The sequence below is a fragment of the Eretmochelys imbricata genome, chromosome 10, assembly GCF_965152235.1.
Source record: "Eretmochelys imbricata isolate rEreImb1 chromosome 10, rEreImb1.hap1, whole genome shotgun sequence".
NCBI lineage: Eukaryota > Metazoa > Chordata > Testudines > Cheloniidae > Eretmochelys > Eretmochelys imbricata.
Genome location: NC_135581.1, coordinates 6,522,370 through 6,542,375, shown reverse-complemented (window position 1 = coordinate 6,542,375; position 20,006 = coordinate 6,522,370). Strand labels below are relative to the sequence as shown.

Below are 20,006 nucleotides of genomic sequence, written 5' to 3'. Positions count from 1 at the left end.
ATTTGTAGGATTACATAAGGAATTATTATCCTCGCATACACATGGATGCAGCCATAGTCCTTATGTCTTTCGTGAATTTATTATCAGCATGGTCTTGAGTCTCCTTGCTGAAGTTCCTTGGGCCCAGATTTTTAACGGCGTTTAGGCTTGCTCCCCTCCACGTTGCAAAGTTTGACCTGACCGATTTAGGAGCTTAAGGATCATTTTCTAAAATTGCTTTAGGCACTGGGACCTAGATCCTCAAAGGGATTCAGCAGCCTAACCTCCACTGCAGTGAGGTGCCTCAACACCTTTTGGTAACTAGGCATTGGGAGCCTACATCCCACTGACTTTCCATGGTATGTCTACCCTGCACGCTTCTGATGGGTGCATGCAGACAACATACACTGCACACCCCCCTAGCATGGGTATGAATAATGTGCCAGCGATGCCCCTCCGCCATGTACATTGGCCAAACCGGACAGCCTCTAAGCAAAAGAATAAATGGACACAAATCTGACATCAGGAATCATAACATTCAAAAACCGGTAGGAGAACACTTCAATCTCTCAATAACAGATGTAAAAGTGGCAATTCTTCAACAACAAAAACTTCCAAAACAGACTCCAACGTGAAGCTGCAGAGCTGGAATTAATTTGCAAACTGGATACCATCAGATTAGGCCTGAACAGAGTCTGGGAGTGATTGGGTCATTACAAAACCTCAACTTAATTTTCCCAATACTAATATCTCCCTACTGTTACTCACACCTTCTTGTCAACTGTCTGTAATGGGCCACCCTCTTACCACTTCAAAAGTTATTTTTCCTCCCTTGGTATCCTGCTGTTAATTGATTTATCTTGTTAGACTGACCTCACACTTGGTAAGGCAACCCACATCCTTTCATGTATTTATAACTGCTCCTGTATTTCCACTCCATGCATCTGATGAAGTAGGTTCTAGCCCACGAAAGCTTATGCCCAAATAAATTTGTTTGTTTCTAAGGTGCCGCAAGGACTCCTCATTATTAGTGCAGACAGTGAGGCTCTGACTAGGTGAGTAAAGACACACCTGAACCCTGTGGGTACATACCCTATGTGGTACTCTACATCCCCAAGCAGCGTCTCCCACGTTTACACTGCATTTTTAGCAGTGTAGTGTCCTGCTGCCTCCCTGCTGCTGGAGGCTTTCCCTGCCACAGGGAAAGGCTCCAGCAGGAAGGAAGCAGCGGGGAAAGGTTCCCGCAGCACCTTTCCCGCTGCCTCCCCCCTGCCAGAGCATTTCACTGGCACATGTAGCTACAGCGTGGATGCAGCTGGCTTTTCACTGCAGCACGTAGCTGCACGTACCCTACACGCCGCTGCCAGTGGTAGACAGGCAGTAGACGTCACCGAGAGACTTGGGGCACACCAACGCTTTGAGGTGTGTGTGTGTGGGGGGGTGATTCCCAGCTCCAGGAGACAAACCGGCAGTTAGCTCACCTGGAGTTAGCGCAGTGAAAACAGAGAGTCGCCACAGCAGCGCAAACAGCAGGAGGGGTTAGCGGCACCGAGTTTGTACCGAGGGTCCCAGGCAGATACGTACTTGGAGTGGTTAGCCCCGCCCTCTGCGGCTACCTTCTCCTCTACTAAGTGCCTAAGTCATTTTTGGAAATAAGCCTAAGTCAGCTTGGCAGTGCACTCGGAGTGGAGCACCACCAACATACTGTTAAAAACGCAGACCTTACTTACTGATCCGCCTGGGATGTTGACCTTGCTTTCATATTGTTACATAGGCTTTCCAAAACCTTCAAAGCCTGCATAGCGATCTCTTGGCTACCCTAGGCAACGCTGGTACCTCTAGCGCAGAGCAGAGCAGCTTTCGAACACCGCTATACTACAAAGCAGCGTAGGGTGAAGGATGAAGAATACAGGATCCAACTGAGTCTTCAGACTGGCATGATCCCAACTGGAATTGGGCCAGACCTCAGGGTCACCTCTCCACTCTCACTGTTGCAAAAAGCATAGATATTGGCCAGAAGTGAGCAGGACCTTGGATCTGTCTCATCCAAAAGATAACACATCCGGCGGCAGTACGCCTGTTACACAGTATACTGGGACAAAGATAGTGAAGTGCATGGCCTTCTAAAACCGTCAACCCTACCTCCTGCAGCCCTCAGGACCTTCCTTGGAGGTCTAACCTGGGCCATCCTGATTAGCTGATGAAATCTAATGAGAATTTAATGGTCTCTGCTTTCCAGCAATTGTTTTGATTGAGCACCTAACAACTCAGATAATACTTAATATTATCCATATTCTCATAGCCCTGTTAAGCAGTCACCTCAACGCCCAAGTTCATCTTTGCCCATGAAGTAACTTTGTTTTCTATTTCTAAAAGCTCAAAATTAAGGCACTAAATGGAAAAATATATAAGAAGAGAGTTGGCTGGGGATAGTATTCTGATGGCCAAAGCAGCAATCCTGAAACCAAACACAAACCTCCCGGTATCTGAAAGCAGGACGTCACAATGATCTACGCACCCAATATCAGCCTTCTGTCTTCCCAGAGGAATCCATTCAAGTCGTGGGAGTATTGTGCTCTAGGGATACGTTTTCTTCCTGGGGTGAATTCTACACATTTCATCTGGGCTAGAGTTTGCCCCAGAGACAAAGTGAAATGAATAACTCGTTTCCCAGGAGCCTAGAAAGCAGCATTGCCTCCTCAACACACATTTGACCATTTTTAACTGCCCAGGCATGGGACTTCTGCAGTGAATCGGCCTTTACCCTTTTTCTGTAACGATACCACCCATCCAGAGACCGGAGGCCCTGAGAGATCACTTGTGCCATATCAATCAGGCTCTGATAAAATGCTTAGCCACCTGTTGGAAAAGGAGGATGCCAAATGGGACAGTGCACTGATGGACACATTCTTATTTTTAATTTCCCCTTTCTTCCATGCACCACGCAGCACCAATCAGGAATATGAGAAGTCACGGAGGCTGCTCCTATTTTGACACATTAATGCCAGGCGGGTACCAATGCATTTTTAATAGTGGATGCCTGGGACTCATCTAAACCTGTCTGGATGCATTTTAGAACAATAGATAGCAGCAGTAACATAACTCAGGATATGCCACTGGGACAGCACTTGAAAGCAAACAAAATATGCACATCGGGCTATCTTCCTTGGGAGCTGGGCTTCTTAGAACGCGGAGGGAATAGAAGAAAATTTAGAAAAGAAAATCACACCAATTACAAATGCCAACAGGTAATTATTAGTAATTAACATAATTAAAAGGAAGAAAAAACTAGCAGCAGAAGCTGAAGAGCACTGATGATGGGAACTAACGACCATACCATTGGGGCATTCCTGCATATCGGAAAGTGAAAGAACCAGATCATGTGAGAAAAGAAAGCACAAACTTTGCAACAAAGTTCACCTATTAATGAGTATCTGGGTCAATCCTTCACCCCGCCAGCCTTACCTTTTCCCTACTCTTCCTTCTCCCTCTTTGCTTCTCCCTCTCTTCTTACTACTCTCCAATTTAACCTTCGCTTATGTAATTCATCAAACTACAAAGCAGCGGCTAAAAACAATTTCATGTCACACCCGTCTTCATTGCAGGTCTTACTGCAACAAACTCACCCCTTCAGCAACACATATGTATTATTTATCATATTGCACAGCCATGTAAGATATATGCCAAAATGCTACTCACAGTGAAGGGGAACAAAACATGGCAGTAAAAGTCCTCAAAAGGGGAAGAGCAGAAGCTGTGAAGACGTCACTGCTACAACTCTGGCTTAGGGCTCTGGAGACTTTCAAAGGACAGACGGCACAGAAAACTGCTTTCTAGGTAAGTTTTTGCTAGGAAAAAGGGCATGTTAGCTCATGCTTGCCAATGTGCGGTAACTAACACTAGGTCAAATCCCAGTGAAGACCTGCTAGCTTTGTTGTGGGTTAGCAGGTCAAGTCAAAAACTATGGGGGAGTTTGGGGTTCATCTTGACCTGCTAACGTGTGAAAACTACAAACTAGGATTTTACCTTGTGTTAATTACCACGTTAGCTAACACAAGATAAGCACACACAATTTTTCCTAGGGAAGACAAGGCCTCTATGATAAGCTGATCAGATGATTCCTGCCTGGTAATCTACTTAGACGTCACTGCTGTTGGGATCGGAAGTGACTTCTCCTTTTAGCTGATCTACACACAAAACTGCACCAGTTTAACTAAAGGTTCAGTTCAGTTAAAGTGGTGTAACTTTGTGCATGTGTAATGCACTCACAAGTGTGTGTTCAAAGTCTGCTTGTGTGTTGATGCACGGAGAAGAAGAGTTGCTACAGACCCTCAAATTGTAGCAAGCTCATGTTTTTAGCTCTGGAGGTCCCTTGTACAATCCTGGCCAGGCCAGCCAGAAGGCACATGTCACAGATGGAGTTGCATACTTTGGTTTAAACCAGACCTGCCTCAGTTCAGCTTGCACATGTAAGCCAAGTTTACACTGATGTACTCTGTCCACACACAAAGTTGCACCACTTTAGTTACAGCAGTGCAACTTGTGTGTAGAAAAACCATGTTCCTTCCATACCTCTTATATAGGGAACAGCTTCAGCCAGACTCTTCTTACCTTATTCCCTAGGTGGGCTGGTCTTCACAGAAACTCACACCAAAGAACTAACCTATTTCTTGTTTCAGAATAAATGTATATTATAGTTTGACATTCCTAAATCAAAACAGAACACTCATTTTGGAAAAAACAATGCCATTCACGGATGTGCACCGAAATAACACAAGGTGGGAATTAAAAGTTAAAGTTGGTGTGTAGACTATCCCTAAGCCACAACGGCCTCCTGACCATAAACTTTACTATCTATTGCTCTTGACCTCAGGGAACAGTGCACCAAGGACTTGATTATCTGTTACATTACACCTTGGGTAGCCATTTAAACATCTCTGGTAAATATAACACACTCCCATTCTGACCTGATTGCACTTTGCACTGGTGTAAACGACTGCACAAGGAGCTTTTCTAGCTTTTAAGGCTAGAGAAGACCATTTAGATCATCCCATCTGACCACCTGTATAACACAGGCCAGAGAGTTTAACCCAGTAATACTTAAATCAAGCCCATATCTTGTGGTTGAGCTCGAGCATATTTTTTTTTAGAAAGATGTTCAATCTTGATTTAAGGGCTTGAAGTGATGGAGAATCCACCAAATCCCCTTGGTAAGTTGTTCCAATGGTTAACGGCCTTAACTATTACAGATGTGTCTTATTTCTAGCTTGAATTTATTGAGTTTCAGTTTGCAGCCACTCAACCTTGTTATGCCTCTGTCTGCTAGAGGAAAAACCCTTCTACTATCAGAAATCTTCACTCTCTTTTCTAAAATGTATTGAAAAATGTCATAGTTTGCCTCTCTCCAAACAGCACGGAGTTTATTCTTTGGTTCATTTACCTGACACGTCCCATCTATTTACCAGTTTCATTCTATTGCAGGCATATTCCTTTTTCAACTAACATCTGTCAAAACCCCTTCAAGCAACATGGGAAAAAACAAGACAAAGCAAACACTTGCAAAATCCTACCTGAAAAATAGCTATCCAGGCATAGCCAATGTTATCAAAATTAATAGCTCCATTGTGCGGGTTTACATCCCCTGCCTTGCATACGTTGTAATATTGGTTCCAGTTTATGCAAGCGCTCCTGTTGCTGAAATCTGGGTTATACAAATTTTGGTTGTAGGAGTCCATGCTCAAGGTGCACTCCACCCTGTACTCCTTCCTGTTTGGGATATTGGAGCATTTCTGCATGCCGTTATCCCGATGGGACGAGCAGATGAATGGATTCTCCTCTCCTTCCGGCTGGTAATACGGCTGCCGTAAAGTAAAGTTATACGTCCTAACGGGAAAAAAGCAGATGAGAGAGAGAGTCAGTGTCTTATACCATCATTTGTTTCATCAGAAGGAGATGCTGTGGCCTGGTAGATGCTGATTTTGACACGGGATTTAGAATTGCTTTTCTCCTCAGACTCCCGAAGTGGGTTAAAACAAGGTATGGATGGATCACAGGGAAAGAGTGGCAGAACCTCACCTAAAAAAAAAATCTGAGTGGACAGGAGTTAAGAGTGTTATTCTAAATCAGCGGTCTTGGGACTGTAGTGAATACAGTGAGGAAAGGGAGTGTAAGCCTAGGGCTAGTAGAACTCTAGTTAGTAGACCCTGTTAACCTAGGGCTTGAGTGTCTACACATATTTGTAAGCCCAGGTTAGGAATTGTTGAATCCTGGGTCCCAACCTGGGGTTCCAGTGTCTACACTGCATTCTGCGGGCCCGAGTCCAACCACTCATATTTCAGACTTCCTAGCGCCCTCCCAAAATGTGGCCGCTCTAGCCCTTTGTCCACCGTGCAATATGGCTAAACTTGACTGTCCACCAAATTGACTTTCCAGAGAACAAAGAAAGTCGGCCCATAGGATTGTGGGATACTTTTGGCAGACACCCAGAGTGCCAGTTCAATGGGGTTGCATCAACATTGCAAAGCAATACGGCTTGAACCCTGGGTCCTGGCTTGATTCAGGCTTGGATCCTCCCCATGGGATCCTGGGACCAAGCCCTGGTTTAACACGATTTGTGTGTAGATGAAAGCAGGGTTTGGCTTGAGCCTGAGTTTGAACCCTGGGCTTACACTGCAGTGTGGACGTAGTCTCTAACTCCAGACGATGCAAAAAAGTGTCTAGGGCTGAGTCATTTCTTGGAATAGCAGAAACCGACTGACAGACCAGGACAACAACACCATAATGATGGAGGAAAGAATGAACCCCCTCTCCCCCAAACCCACAAAATGCTTACAAGCATTTCCAAATTCTCAAATGTGTATAGGCTCATTCCTGCTCCTACTGAAATCAGTGGGACCCTTGCCACAGACATCATCAGGAGTAGCATCAGGGGGACAAGACGACAAACAGCATTCCTGGGACGGAGGGCTAATTGATCCCGGAATCATCTCTCTGGGGAAAGGCTCAAATTCTTATTGCCTGCAGCATTTAAAGGCAGAATGGCCAAAGCACTGGAGAACGTACTCCAGAAGTGTGGGTGAACTAGAAGACCTAATAAGTCTTCTCCATCCCTAGTTTTTTATGACTGGATTTTTTTAGATACCCATAGTGCATCGGACCTTGCACACTGACAGTCTGCCTTTTAATATTGGATCACAGTAGGAATCCACTGGCAAATATAGATGACTAACAGATGGAGAACTCTAAGGGTCTGCTCTGAAGACCTGAGGAGTGGGCAGGGCCTCAAGTCTTGCTTACAATAGGAAACTGAAAAGCCTGAGATTTCTATCTCAGCCACTCCGTGCCCAACCGCCCACAGACACAGAGTTTTTCTTCGGAATTAGACAGACACTGGTCATCAATTACATCCAGATTTCTTAACTCCTCCTTTCTATGAACCCAGACAATAACCAGGTATCCACAATGGTCTTCTTTGGAGCTGTCTTCCTGTTCATTCTCTGTTCTATTCACTGGCTGCTCTGATGGATGCTCAGATTTTAGTGACTGTCCCAATGGACTGCAAAATCCCCCCAAAAGTCTGAATTTAATGCTCAAAGTTTGAGGTTAGGAAACAGTTATGCCCTCCTGGCCTAGTGCCTTTCATCCAACTCTCATCTTTCAAACGCTTTCGTGCTTATTAAAGTGCAGAAGTCAGTAATTAACTGAGAAAGATGTAGGATAACAGGGATTAAACAGTGTACAGCTCTCCCTCAGCAACGGCCTCTTACAGAGTGTCAGTTCTGGGATCCTGCAAAGAGATGTAGTTAAATCTGCTGATTCTCCCTCACTGCCAGACCAGGTGGGTCCTATTAGTTGCAGCAGCCAAGAAATGTAAAAAGACTTGGAATTTCCCTCTTGGGCAGAGGCAACTCAGAGCAGGGGCAGGGAGGTTCTGCAACCCTACAGACAACTAAGTTGGAGAGGAAGCTTATGTTCTGTGATCCATAAGAACACAGGAAAACACTGGGATCGAGGAAGAGCTTTGGCCACTAACCGGGCTAATGTGTGTGTGTACTATGTTGAGTGTAGGCCTATTCAACGAGCCTAATACAACGCCCATTGAAGCTCGAGGGAGTTATATCATTCGCTTCCAGGGGAGCTGGATCAAGCCCTAAACCAGCGGCACTGTTCCTAGATCAGAACTTAAGTCACTTCCCTGCCCCAGCTGGGTTTGTTCCTGCCCCCTCCATACTCCACTCCACCTCCAGCATTGCAATAGCTGCCTCCACTTTTTATCCAAACTACCAACCAGCTACTGGGCTATCACACATTCCCTGCCCACCCCATGGTTCCATTCCTTGGAGTATCCTCAGGGCCAGAAGGTGTTCAGAGTCACCCTGATTATACTTATTCATTGGCAGAGAGAAAGAGTGTTGCCATGACCCAGGATCAGTGGCATTATGGAAACCAGCCAGGCTGGAGTCTGCAAACAGGGAGGGCAGTGGAATTATCACGCTAGCTGGCAAACATCAAAGGAGGATGAATGCTTGATGATCTGTTTATTTACCTTCTTAGAGACATGAAAAAGCTGCATGTAAATGGTGTGATGTCCTGACCCTGAAAAGCACTCCTACAAATGCCATAATCCCACCGTTTGGCCATTGTTTTAGCCAGTGGGTAGACGTGCCTTCAGCTCCTCACTCACCAGCAGTCTAGGGACCACAGACTCAGCCAGCCAGGGAACCGCCCTGGAGTCAGATGGAATTGAGTCCAAGCATAGAAGCTGGACGGGCCAAAACTCTGAATTCTAGTAGCTTGGAGAGTTGAATTCCAACTCCCACACCCGGGGCCAGGCTATGGGGCTGCAGCACAGCTCTCCTGACAGGACCCCTCTGAGCTATGGGTAGGAATAGCAGCTGCAGGGGGGAGGCCTGCAGCTTGCTGCATCCATATCCATACAGAACCTGTGGTCCCTGCCCTGGGCTTGCCCCATCATTGCTCTCTGCACTGGCTTATGCAGGGCTGGCGTGGAGACCCTTCGCAGCACAGCAGGTGTGGAGGTGAGCCGCCACGGCCAAAGCTGCTCACGCGGCGAAACGCCTGCTGGCGCTGTAACAACCCTCTCATCCCCCTCCCAAATTGGTGGGTCCCCACCTGGGAACCAGCGCAGCGTTCAGCAGGAGTGACCCCACTTGCGCACCTCCTGTGAGGGAAGAGGCCGCAGGCCCCACAGAGAGAGGCGACGGCTTAGGTGCTCTCTCCTGTTCACTCAGAGGGCTTGTTGAGACTAGAACTAGCTTCCCCAAAGCACCGTCCTTTGCCTCAATTAAGCAGCAACCCGGTGTCCATCTCCCACTTGGCAGGCCTGGAACTCGTCTCTGAACCAGACTCATTAGTCTACAGCTTGGGAGATAACGTTTTTAAAGAGCTGGAACCAGCGCCAGAGGTTCTCTCCACCTCAGGTCTCCAGCCGTGCCACCACCCTATCTCTGGCTGCAGGCGGGAACAGAACGTTCCCTAACGCTCGCCTGCTTGAACTCTTGCACACACAGGATCCTCCTTTCCCGCATCACCTCCTTTTGTTACAGAAGCCCTCGCATTTTTCCCTTTCAGGCTCAACAGTGAAATGTTCCCAGGTGCTATTCAGCAGGTCAGGCCTGGGCAAGAAGCAGGGGGATTGCCTTGCATACCACGGCAAGTTATCACCTGAAAAGCTTGCCCACGGCAGCTTGGCTTTAATGAAATATTTAATCCTTGCTGCTCTCTGATAATTGCTGGCCGTGGAAGGGATCCAGCTCTGCTGCCCACTTGTCGATGCTGCTTTCTTTTTAAAATAAGTTGAAACGCTGTGTTTGAATCAGTTGTTGAAATGGAAAGATTAACAATGCAGGCTGCAGTCAGGCATAGCAAGGAGAGTGGCTGTATCTTCCTGCTGTCCCCCACACACCTCAACCCAACAGGCAGCCCCCAGTCCTGGCCTCTTCCCACCCACAGAGCTTGATCGATGTCCCTAAACTCAGACCTGCAACCCCCCGGGCTCTGCTGATGCCCCTCAATCTCAGCCTGTAGCCATACGCCCTGGGTCCCCCCTCTCCCTCAGCTCTGCCAAAGCTCCTCATTCCCATCGCACAGCCCCCCTGCTAGGTCACCCCCGGGTCCCTCTGGAACAGAGACGGTCAAACATGGCAGATCAGGCGCTGGGCTCCTCCCACCTCCACAGCTGTGCTTTGAAGGGTCTAAGAAGATATACTCCTGGAGAAGGAGTGGGCTGTCCTCCCGTGAAGGCCCTGGAAGATGCCCGTTTGTCAACCTGACCATTGCAACTGTCTCTTGAGGTAACGACTGTTCTCCTGCAGCACAGCAGCTCTGAGGGGAGCAAGCAAGCAAGGAAGGAAACCAAGAGGAACACCAAACAATGTGTCTCTCCCCATCCTTCCCTGTGGGGAAACCTCAGCTGGCTTTCCTTTGTTTCTTATGGACCACAGACCAACATGATTTCGCCAGGGCCACCTGCTTCCACCTCAGAAAGAAGGCCCTGAGAATTGCGGAGGAGCTCAATGGCGCTGACCTGTCAGAGGAAGTCGGAGGCCTATGAGACTGTCCAGACTGCTCTTCCAGGGCTTCCACTCCCCTCACATGACCCACCCCCCACAGCACCGTCTCCGATTCCTGGTCATTTTGCCCCATCCAGCTCTGGCACCAGGAAGCCACAGCAGAGATGCAATTCCTGGTCCTTCCCCATTCTCTGCCTACAAAAGTCTGCTTCTGTTCTTCACTGCATGCCTTCCTGAGGTATGGATCCAGTGGTCTCATAATTAAGTGTGTGAGGGGTTTGCCAAAGGCTAAGGGGTTTCGCAGGTGGGCAGGAGGCAAGATGTGGGTACATGCAGGTAAGAGAACCCAGTTACAGGTGCAGCATAGGGCCCCACAATATCTAGGACTGGCCGTGTTCTTTGTCCCCAACAGCATCACAAATGTGGTTAGGTTGGCTCTACCATAAGGCCTGCTAGTTAACTTCAGTTTTATTCCGCATTCTGCTGTTAATGGTTGCCACACCACTGTGATGCCATGTCGGTGTGTCACAAGCCCAACATTGCCAGGTCAGGAAGTTGGGCCAGTCCATTAGTTCATCACATCTCCATGTCAACGTAGCCAAGTTATTTTGTTGCTGCACTATGGTGCAACGGCATCCCGTACTGCTGCCACAGCACAATACAAAGCCCCAACAATGCCACATGCTGACAGATCACCACCACTTTCCCTGCAGGTGCAGTTATCGCAGTCCCATAACATCACTCATTTTTTTCCTGCAGTATCAATTTTTAATAGGTATGAGCTAGCAACAGGTCCGAAACAAATCCCTGGCTCCAAACTTCATGGCATGGGTCCACCTCCAGAAGTGGCCTGCAGCAGAAATTAACTAATTAGCAAACTCTAGAGAGAAGCATGGCCAAGAGCAGCCATTCTGTGGTTCCTCTGGAGTCCTCTTTCTTGCTGAAAGAGTCAAGTTTGCCTCACTAAAAGCAACTCCCCTCTTGGTGCACAGAACAAACTTCAGACAAACCCAATTTCCAATTAAAAGCAATTTGGCTTTTCAATAAATCCATCTCCAGGCATGTCCCTGGGAAGAGCACGCTGAGCATTAACAAGGAGCGAATCAGCCATCTCAAACTCTTTCTGTTGTTGCAGAATTTAAAAAAAAAAAAAAAACCCAAAAGCACATTACCGAGAGCTGTGTGCTTATCTCCAATCTGATTTAATTAGTCTGGGATTCAGTTTATGGTTCTGGAAGGCTAAGATAACTGGGAGCTTTAATTGCTGCACGGCCGGTGTGTGCCTTTTCACTAATCTTTACTTACACCTGTAATTTCTGGGGCAAAGCAACCGAGTGTCAGAGCCTTGGACTTCTCACACTATTTGTCTAGCGCCCGTGCGGATCCACTAGTACCAGTAATGTTGGCATGCTAGCGTAGGCCAAGCACAGATACTTTACCACTGGTAAACACCGCAGTGGGATAAAAAAGTTTAGCGTGAAAAGTGCTACTGCAGACATGCAATTTGCTCCGTACAGCACCACGCACACCTACGGTGCAATGTAACAGATTGAATAAAACCAATCAATAGATAAAGAAAAAAGCAACAGGGCTCAACAGAACTTAGACTTAACTTTTCAGGGCAGGGGCTGGGTCCTTGTTTCAGTGAAGTGCATAGGGAACGTCTAGGTACTCGCTCATGAGAATTTAATTAAATCCTGTAAACACGGACATACTGCTTTACTTTTAACCTATCGTTTTAAGCCTTCACCTAAGTCCTTCTAAAAAGTTAGGGCACTCAGTAACTGTGTTCCAGGGATGGCAAAAACTTCATAGGGCAGCGCGGATGGTAGGATTTGCTCTGAACATCATTCACTGTGAAGTTTGTCTCCTCTGCCCCCTTGGTAATTGAAACACTTCTTAAACAAACATCCAATCAGCTCCATGGATCGGGAAATGGAGTGAGTCAAATGGATAATTTGCTATTTAATGGTGAACTGAGCTAGTTACACGTCATTGCCCACCCAGCCACCCACGGTTCACCCTGCTCTATATGGGATTCTATGATTTTTCTGCTCAACTGCTGCCATTGTTGCTTGGAAAGTCTGCCTTTGACTCCTTCCACAACCCTGTTAGCTCTGTGAGTAAGGCCCGTCCATCTGCCACCTCCAGCACTAAAGTCCTTGCCAGCCAGACCGACCTTGGGGTGTGGAAAGGGAGGACTGGTGGGAACATCTTGAATAACAAAATCAGACCAGAGGACAACTGAGAACACGTCTGTGAGGTTTTCAGCAGCTCTGGGTAGATTTACTTTATGGCATCCCAAAGTGCAGGGGAAGTCACAGCGAAGGTTCTGAGACGTAGGCCTGAGGTAACGAGCATAATGCAACTAGAGGAACTGAACCGCAACGGTCAGCTCTATCTCCTCATGATTCCAGATTTCAGGAGCCTCGTGGAGCCATTAGCTAAGCAAGCAATAATGCGAACTACAAGAGATTATCTGGGGGTGGGAGTGGAGAAAGAATAGATTTTTCTGTTATAAAATAACAAAAATAGCTAGCTCTTCTCTGGCACTTTTCCTCAGTAGTTCTCAAAGTTCTTTACACAGGCAGACAGTAGCGTTATCCCCATTGTACAGGTGTGGAAACTGAGGCTCCGCTATTAAGCGGTTAGCTCTAAGGTCCAGTTTAGAAGAGGTGTGTAGGGGAGATGTGCCCCTAGCATTCATCTCTGCAATTAAAACACTGCTTCAAGACAGGGCTATCCATTGACCAAATCTCTGAGCCTGCACCAGCCATAATCTTGTCGGAGACTGTGCGGTTTAGCAGTTAAAATGCAAGAACCAAGCACCTGGAAAGTCCCAGCGAAACCAATGGCTCCTGTGCAGTTTATTTTATTCATCCAAGCAGGCATTTTTGAGAGAAGCATCAGTAAACCAAGCTGGGAAATTGCTACCAACACCGCAATAAAAAACTGGAGTCTGCTTCTCTGAGCTGAAGTGGCCCAGGGGAAATAAATGACATCTTATTTATATGGAATCTAGGGCCTGGAATTAGACAGAAGCTTGGGGGCAGGGATCTCTCCCTTATATGATTTGCTTCAGGATGGCACAAGCAGATGCAACATCAAACGGGGGTAAAGGGGCTCAGCACCGCTGAAAATCCAGCTGCCTATTGCATTTGGTAGAGATTTACAGGGCCTGAATGCTGGTGAAACAATTCAGTACAAAACTCTGGTTTTTCTTCGACCTGTATAATTCGCCTTTTCCGTGGAGAAATAGCAAACACACAAGCTCAGCCGTTCAGATCCCTTTTTTCCCAGGGAGAACCTTAGAACAGCTCCACAATGGAGCTAGGACAACTCACATCAGCTGAGGATCTCTCTCTCCTTCCGTCTCAGGCCCCATCCATCAGATAAAACCCTGTTCCCTGGCTCAGGGGAGGGGTCTAGCCATCATCCCCAGGGTCAGATATCAGTCTTCCCCCATCCCAGTCTTTCCCTTCCTGTTCTTGAAGCAGTTGGTTTTATGGCCCCTTCACTGGAGAGCGGAGTGAATAGGGATTGCTATTTACTCCTTATTTGCCAAGGCCAAGGCGAGCTCTCCGTGCCCTGTTTCAGGGCCTCGCACTGGGCCCCATTTCCGACCCATGGGACGTGCCACACTATACAGAGCATCTGCCTCTTGAATCGAAGAGACAGAGACGGCACATTAAAACAGTGCATCTTCCCGGCCTGCCTGAATTCCTCCTGCCCACCCACAAGCCTCTTTCGTTCCGAGGGAAATTTCCATCCAAAAACAGGCTGAAGAAAAGTCCGTGCTGTATTCCTACTGTCCTTGTTATGCGATCGAATGCTGCAACGTCACACCAAGAGAGGGAGATTCTTGTGAAGGATTAAAATGTGCTGAGACACACGTGTATAAGTGTGTGGAGGTTTTCAGGGGAGAGAGAGCAGGAGCGCATGGAGGTAGCTGAAGGATTTGAGGGGGGGGCGCGGGGGAGAGAAGGGGGAGTAAAGAAACCAGAACCCCACAAACCAGAAGAAAGTTTGCTTGGAACATAATCAGCAGACATCCCCACTGTCTGCAGTTGGGCTGCAGAGGAACAATAGGCATAGGCATGCACCTCGGGTATGCTGGAGGTTGTGTGTGGGTGGAAGCCACGTGGGTGCGTTAGATCCTGTGCTAATTATCCCTTCAACGTGGCCTTCTCAGGCAGTTTGATTTGTCAGCAGCCCGCTAGGCTACAAAATAACCAGGGAGAGGAAGACTGTCATCAGAGGTGAAAGTAAGCCGGTAAGAGCCGGTGCGCCGTACCAGGACTGGCTTTCTGAGAGGGCAATTTAAAGCCCTGGGGTAGCGGCGGCGGGGCTGCGGCGGGGATTTAAAGGGTCCCGGAGCTCCAGCCGCTGCTACCCACCCCCGGGGCCCTTTAAATCCCCGCCTGAGCCCCGCTGCCCGAGCCCTGGGGTAGCGACAGTGGTGGGGCTCTGGCGGGGCTTTAAAGGGCCCCAGAGCTCCAGCCGCTGCTACTGCCCTGGGCCCCTTTAAATCCCGGCCTGAGCCTGCTGCCCAAGCCCCGGGGTAGTGGTGATGGGGCTCTGGCGGGGATTTAAAGAGCCCCAGAGCTCCAGCCACCGCTACTGCCCCGGCCCTTTAAATCCCCGCCGGAGCCCTGCTGCCGAAGCCCTGGGCTCGGGCAGCAGGGCTCAGGGCTCTGGCAGCTGCTACCACAGTGGAGCCCCAGGCCCTTTAAAGCTCTGCCAGACCCCAGAGCCCCGGGGTAGCAGTGGTAGCCGGGAGCCCCCAGGGCTCCTCAGTGATTTAAAGGGCCAGGGCTCAGCTGCTCAGCTGGAGGTGACAGCTTTTCCTCGTCCAGCCCATAGGTATGAAAGACCATAAATGCCACAGAGCCACATGTCTGAAACCCACTAGCATTGACTCAGCACCCTCAGCCTTCCAAGGGAGACAGCAACATGCCGTTTTGAGCGCCGGGGACTTGCGAATGAGACTCAGAAACCTGTGGTTTGTGTCACCGGTCATGGCTAACACAGAGCCAACACCCCAAAGAGCACCGACCAAACCTTTCTCCCTTTGCATAGTGCTGTGCGCTGGCTGACTTTGCAGCAAGGTAACTGTAGTACAGGCTGGTAACGTCTCTTTAAAATTAGTCCTGTGCAATCACCAGAGCGCCTCCTATTGGAAGGGGTCTCTCACATGATGCAGAAACACTCAGGGTCAGAGTCCATAGGAGCCAGCTTGCTATATATCTAATAAAGAGACTTTATCCCCCTGGTCTCACTTTGGGTTCCTTAAGTACTGGGGCTGCTGGAAGATACTCTCAGCTGCTTGACGGTGTTAGAAAGTGCAACCGTAATCAGAGCCGGTGCAAGGCATAAGCAGACTAAGCAATTGCTTAGGGTCCCGAGCAGCTCAATGGGTCCTCCTATTTGCTGTCTATTATGTGTTGTGTGTAGGGGGCCCCTCAAAATATTCCTGCTTTGGGCCCCCAATGGGCTAGCACCGCCTCCGATACTAACAAACCATGGGGACTCCTAGCAACTGCCTAGTTTTCCTCGGTAGTTAACGAGCTCACCCCTGTTACCCGGGTCTCCTGAGTTCAGTTACAGGGCGAGTACTGCAAAGGCCTTCGAACCTGTAAGGAAAATCTAAGTGTTCCCACGTCGCCAGGAAAGGCGTTTCTGTCCCTCGGGGTGCTTTCTCACCTTGCAGGCCTGGTTATCCAGAGTTTTCCTGGAATTACAGCAGCCTTTGGTCTTAACCAGGGGAAGGAAAGGGCATTTTAACCCCACGTGCTCCAGCTCCTGGGTTTGTTGACAAGAATATGGCAGCAAACAGAACGGAAGTGGCTTGGGCTAAGCAAGGTCGTTCCACCCAGCGAGGGACAGGCCGCTTGAGGTCCAGGTAGCGTGTTACACTTCAGACTCCTCGTGTGTCCTCCTCTGGAGTTAAGACTACTAAGCGGAGGAGAAACAAAAAATCCCCCAGAGTGACGGGGAGTTGGAAACCTGTGTCTTGGATCCTGGCAGGTGAGCTCAGTACACAGGCGTGTGTATTGTGTCAGGGAGAGTCACTATGAGAGAAGGAGGATGGTCTTGTGGGTTAGGCGTTGTCCGGGGACCTGGAAGATTTGGGTTCAGTTGCCAGTTCTGCTGCAGACTCCCAGTGTGAGCTTGGAACAAGGCACTTGCCCTCTCTGGGCACCAGTTAAAAAAAAAAAAGCAATTTTGGCCAAAATCTGTTCTGATCCATTCGCGGCATTTCGGATGACATGCCCTTTGAAGCAGCCCAGGCTGGAGTGCAGTAGATGAAGCATTGTAATGAACCAGACAGATGTCAAACTAAGCAGAAGCTCATTACCTTCAGTGGCCCCCAACTCTGGAACCAGGAGCACACTGGTTGCTAATGGCTGCGGGGGCGGGTCAGGGCTCCATCTCTCATGGGTAATTATAATTAGGATTCCATCCAGAGCAGAGCTGGATTTTCAAAGGGGGAGAGACCAGCTGGATTGATGATTGGACAATTAGCAGCTGATGGATGCCAAAGCCCACTTGCTGGCGGTTGTTTCATGTTTAAATGTGCGGATGGAGACACATGCCATAATCACAGAGCATGGACAAAGGATTCAAAAGTGATCCAGGCAGGTGTGACCGATGCCTGCGTGTGATATCAATCCCCCTAATCTTCCACCCTGGATATTATGAAAACTGTCCATCCCTGTCCAGTGTAATCAGACACAGTGCAATGCTCTACGGCACACATGAGTTTGTAGCTATCTGTCCTCCCAGCTGCAAGTCAGTTAATACATGTTTGTCTTCCCAAATCAACCTTTTCCATTGCACCCTCTCTCCCTCCTGGGTTATGTTTAACCTCTTGACTTGACACACTCCCCCCTGTACATTAAAACTGGGAAGAAGGAGGGCAAATGTGGCTAGTGAAACAAAAACGTGGGGAGGGAAGAGAGATGGGCACCATGCCAGACATTTCTGCTAGAGGATAAATGTTGTCTGCAGCTGTATCACCTTGGCCGGTGATCTAACAAGAGAGGTAGGGTCAGATCTGGTCAGTGCATTGGCGGGAGACTTCTGGGGGAAGCCTGCTTAACTAATGATTTTTGAAGCTGGGAAAAGGTTCACGTGCGAGGTTTGGAGGGAAGTTTGGCTTCATTCTTACATGGGCAGACCTGTTCTTTTTCTGCCTCTAGTTCGCTCAATTTTGCACCTGCACTAAAAATCACTTTTTAAAAAAATGAATATCCTCCACAGAGGGCCAAACCCTGCCAATGGGCATCAAAAGCCCTGAGTAACCAGTGCTGCTCCTTTGGGTCTATGGTGCTAGGGAGGCCACAAAATTGAGACTCCACTTTCCCCCCTTCCCAACCCACTACAAAAGCTGGCACCGCAGCTGTTCACTGAACAACGGTTGCTCTCTAGTTACTGCAGTTGCAATAAGAAAAAATCCCATGACATGACAGGAATGTAGCAAAATTAAGATCCTTTTTTGGTGTTGGTGTCCAGTTGTACTGAGTGGCCTGTCAGCAAATCCAAATGGGTAAAAAAATGCAAAGCAAAACCATCATCCAAAGGTAAAGAGCCGGTGAGATCCACGAACCAAACGGAAGCTACTCATCTGAAACCGCCTACCTTGTTCAGGGGGACAGGCCAGCCGGTTGTATTGTTATTTGCAAATAGACGTCCTTTGCATAATTTGCTAATGGCTGTGAATCCACTCATCACTAGACCCCTGTGCTGGGAGGACAAATTCACCGGAAAGGAAGAGTGAATTAGCACCTCTTTCTCTGCCAGCTGGCCTGTCCGTTTGTCGTGCTTGCTGCAGTTGCATGTTGGCTGTCTAGTGAAGATGCAGCATTAACAACTCCGCCCAGTTCTAACGCAGGCGGTGACTGTCCAAACTCCTTGCCCACTGCCTTGCAAGCGTGCCTCAGTGCTGACTCAGAGGAACTACCCTCCAGGAAGGAAGGCAGTAGTTTAGCTTCATCTACAGGCTTTGCAGCTCACGATGAGCATGCTCCTGCCAGATGCTGAGTGCCCCGGATGTCCCATGAAGCCAGGGGGGAGTTCAGAGCACTCAGCACCTCATGGGATTGGGCCCTTCAAGAGCAAATTGCTCTCCATGGGAAATCAGACTGACAAATCCACTGACTTAAGGAAAGCCAGAAGGACCAATTAAGCTACACTCACAAGCCCCTTTCATACAAACCCACAGAGCTGTCTGCAATGGCCTATACCTACTTCCTCAGCGCTTTAAAAAAACCAGGCAGCCAAAGGCGGGGCAGCGTGGAGCGGCTCCGGAGTTAATTAAGACCACAGTACTCGTGTTCTATCTGTCCGGCAGCGTGAGATACATATGACACGTCACAGCTCTTTCACCGAATTTCTTCAAAGGCTCTGAGGAGGAGAAAAATGCTCTTACGAATAGCGGCATGCGAGGAACAGCCCGCCAGCAGCCTGGGCAAGCCAGAGGTGACCTGGATTCTTTTTCTTTCTAGAGTTAAAGGTTAATTCTGGATTGGTGGCTGGAAGGGCCAAGCATCTGGATAGGCTGCTGGGTTGAACTTGTTGCTGACACACACACACGCAGAGTCCTTCATTTCGGGTGCCAATCTCAAGTGATGTCAGATCAGACACGCCACACGAGAAACCGTGGGAATGACACCTCAGAGGAAGGTCCCCTCAGCTCAGCTTCCTCCCACCACATGGCTCTCTGGACCAGGGGAGCACCCTCATTTGGGAGTGGGGAGATCACCATGGAGCTGGTGTTCAAGATACACCTTTGTCCCCCATGCTATTTTTATTCTTCTCCTCAGGAAAAAAGTCCCTGCAGTCCCTGGAAGTCTGATCTGTGTAAGAACCTCTGACCGTGGCCTCCTACGTATGGTCATCTCTGAAGTTTGGTGTAAAATGTCAAACTGTCCAGACATCTTCTGGCAATGACGACCGCAAAGAGAGGAAATTAACTAGAAACTGTAGTCAAAGGGCCAGAGGCAGATCTCACTTACACTCGTTACTCCAGTTAAACGTCATGGGTCTGATTCTTCCCTGCCCCTTGTATAGTCATTTACACCAGAGCAAAGTGGGTTTAAAACACCATCATGCTCATCGGGTAGCATTTTACATCACACTGGTCTAATGACGGCTGCAGAGAATCAGGCTCTGTGATTGCATGGGAGTCACTCCCAATTTACAGGGGTGCTCGGGAAATCAGAACCAGGATTCTAGCCTTTGCCCACTACCCAAGCACCACCTGCCCCTGTCTCTTATTCTGGACTGTTGTCCCCCTCTGGCAGATAAATGGAATGGGAAAAGTTCATGCCCGCCTCTTTTGTCTTGGCCTCCAGCAGCAGGCCCAGAGTGAGAGGAAAGCTGGGGTGTCTCCTTCTGCCCAACGGGGCATGCCAAAGGTCTAGCAACCATTGTCTTAGGCAGAGGAGAACAGCAATGGGCTTTAGGGACACATTTAGGGAATGTTTTGCAAGC

The 20,006-nt window shown here is 48.6% G+C and overlaps 1 protein-coding gene across 1 annotated transcript in view; it reads right to left on the bottom strand.

Moving 5' to 3' along the window:
- CACNA1H (calcium voltage-gated channel subunit alpha1 H) overlaps positions 1-20,006 on the bottom strand; it is a 478,708-nt gene that overhangs the window by 149,815 nt on the left and 308,887 nt on the right. The window contains exon 6 of the mRNA XM_077827747.1: positions 5,550-5,862. Coding sequence (XP_077683873.1) covers positions 5,550-5,862 — 313 coding nt within the window. The remainder of the gene's footprint in view (positions 1-5,549; positions 5,863-20,006) is intronic.